General features: G+C 26.4%; 1 protein-coding gene across 1 annotated transcript; it reads right to left on the bottom strand.

The window, feature by feature from the left end:
- Positions 1-898: 898 nt before the first annotated feature.
- LOC124924512 (auxin-responsive protein SAUR68-like) lies at positions 899-1276 on the bottom strand. The gene has a single exon (XM_047464541.1). It carries the CDS (start codon positions 1274-1276, stop codon positions 899-901), a length of 378 nt encoding a protein of 125 aa, XP_047320497.1.
- Between the last annotated feature and the right edge of the window lie 297 nt (positions 1277-1573).

The raw sequence follows: 1573 nt of genomic DNA, 5'->3' as shown, positions 1-1573 counted from the left end.
AAATAAATAACTAAAAATAAATATGTGACATAACCTAAGCCCCTAAATAAAATCTAATAAATACATTTATTTGTTGTAATAGTTTAAAACTAATTTAAAATTAAGAAATATAAAATAATATTTTACCTTTATATTTATATAAATTATTATTTTAATTTTTATTTTATAAGTAATTTGTATTATTAATTAATTATATTGAAATTAATAAAATATATATATATATATAATTATAATATAAATGTAGTTTTAAAATAAATAATAATCTTATATGATTTTCATTATTTTATATATAATTCTTTATATTTTAAATTATATAAATAAATCTTATTTATATATTAACTAAAATTTATGTATTATTATAAATATTGTATCTTAGAAAATATTAGAAAATATTATTGGTATAAAATAAAATATTAATAATAATTACTTTAATAAAATTATATTTGAAATTAGAATACTATAATTATGAATTAGTTTTTTTTATTAATTTTTATAAAAGAAAGTGTTAGTTTATTATAAATATTTATATATTAGAAAATAATATTTGTATAAAATAAAAAAAATTATTATTTTATAAAAGGAAGGGTGATGTTATTATAAAGAAAATGTGAGAGGCATAGACTTCTAATATGAATTTCAACTCCAAAATCAGCCGGACAAAATTTTATTTGGTATATATATATATATATATATATATATATAATATCTTAAAACTTTTATGGTTGGTGGAGGCCCTGCCCCTTTAAGGTCCCCCACATGTCATATATCTATATTCTATATTTAATTCAAACTGATTCCAAATAAGACAAGATTCATCATTCTGGGGATCACATTATGATGATTTCTTTTGATAAACTAAACTTTCTTCCATTTAAAAAACTGGTTTAACAACACAAAATCAAAAGCTGCAGACAGTTTGATCATGTTGGACAAACAAAGAAGACGATAAACATAACCGACCGCAGGGAAACATTGACATCACGATCAGCCTCTCCTCTATATCTTCACCGGAGTTTGATCTTTTTATCAAAGAAATAGCATATTCCATAAAGGCACCATCAAAGGGAAGCACAATTGGACCATTCCCATCCACTCCATATTCCTCTTCAGCCATTCTAAAGATTTCCAACATGACAAGATTATTGAGATAGGCCAATGGAACCACAAACCGTTTTCCTTCGCTTGTGTAAACCGCAAAATGACCTTTCTCAAAGCTTTTTGTGTCCGCAATTCGTTTCCTGCTTGTAGCTGCCCATTCTCTCCACCTACTAACCATGTTCACGAGCTTGTTGGATGCAATCATGATTTTGGTGTTCGTTTAGGGACTTTAAAAAGGAAAAAGTTGAGAGTTTTGTACTTGCTGATGTGAAGGAAAGAAGGAAGAGAAATGACTTCTTATTTATGAAGGAAAACAGAGAGATGTGGCTGCTAACTGATGTCTGGAATCCTTAGGCTGCAATTTAAAGGCATGTGAAGGGTCAAGTGGGAGATGTGACATGTTTGTAGTTCATTGGTTTGTTTTAGTGTGCAAGTGAAAGACAAGTGGTAAACATTCAATACTACCCAGCTATTA

This window comes from Impatiens glandulifera, chromosome 2, assembly GCF_907164915.1.
Source record: "Impatiens glandulifera chromosome 2, dImpGla2.1, whole genome shotgun sequence".
In the NCBI taxonomy this organism is placed as follows: Eukaryota; Viridiplantae; Streptophyta; class Magnoliopsida; order Ericales; family Balsaminaceae; genus Impatiens; species Impatiens glandulifera.
Note: the sequence above shows the minus strand (reverse complement) of the source record. Positions and strands in the feature narration are given on the sequence as shown.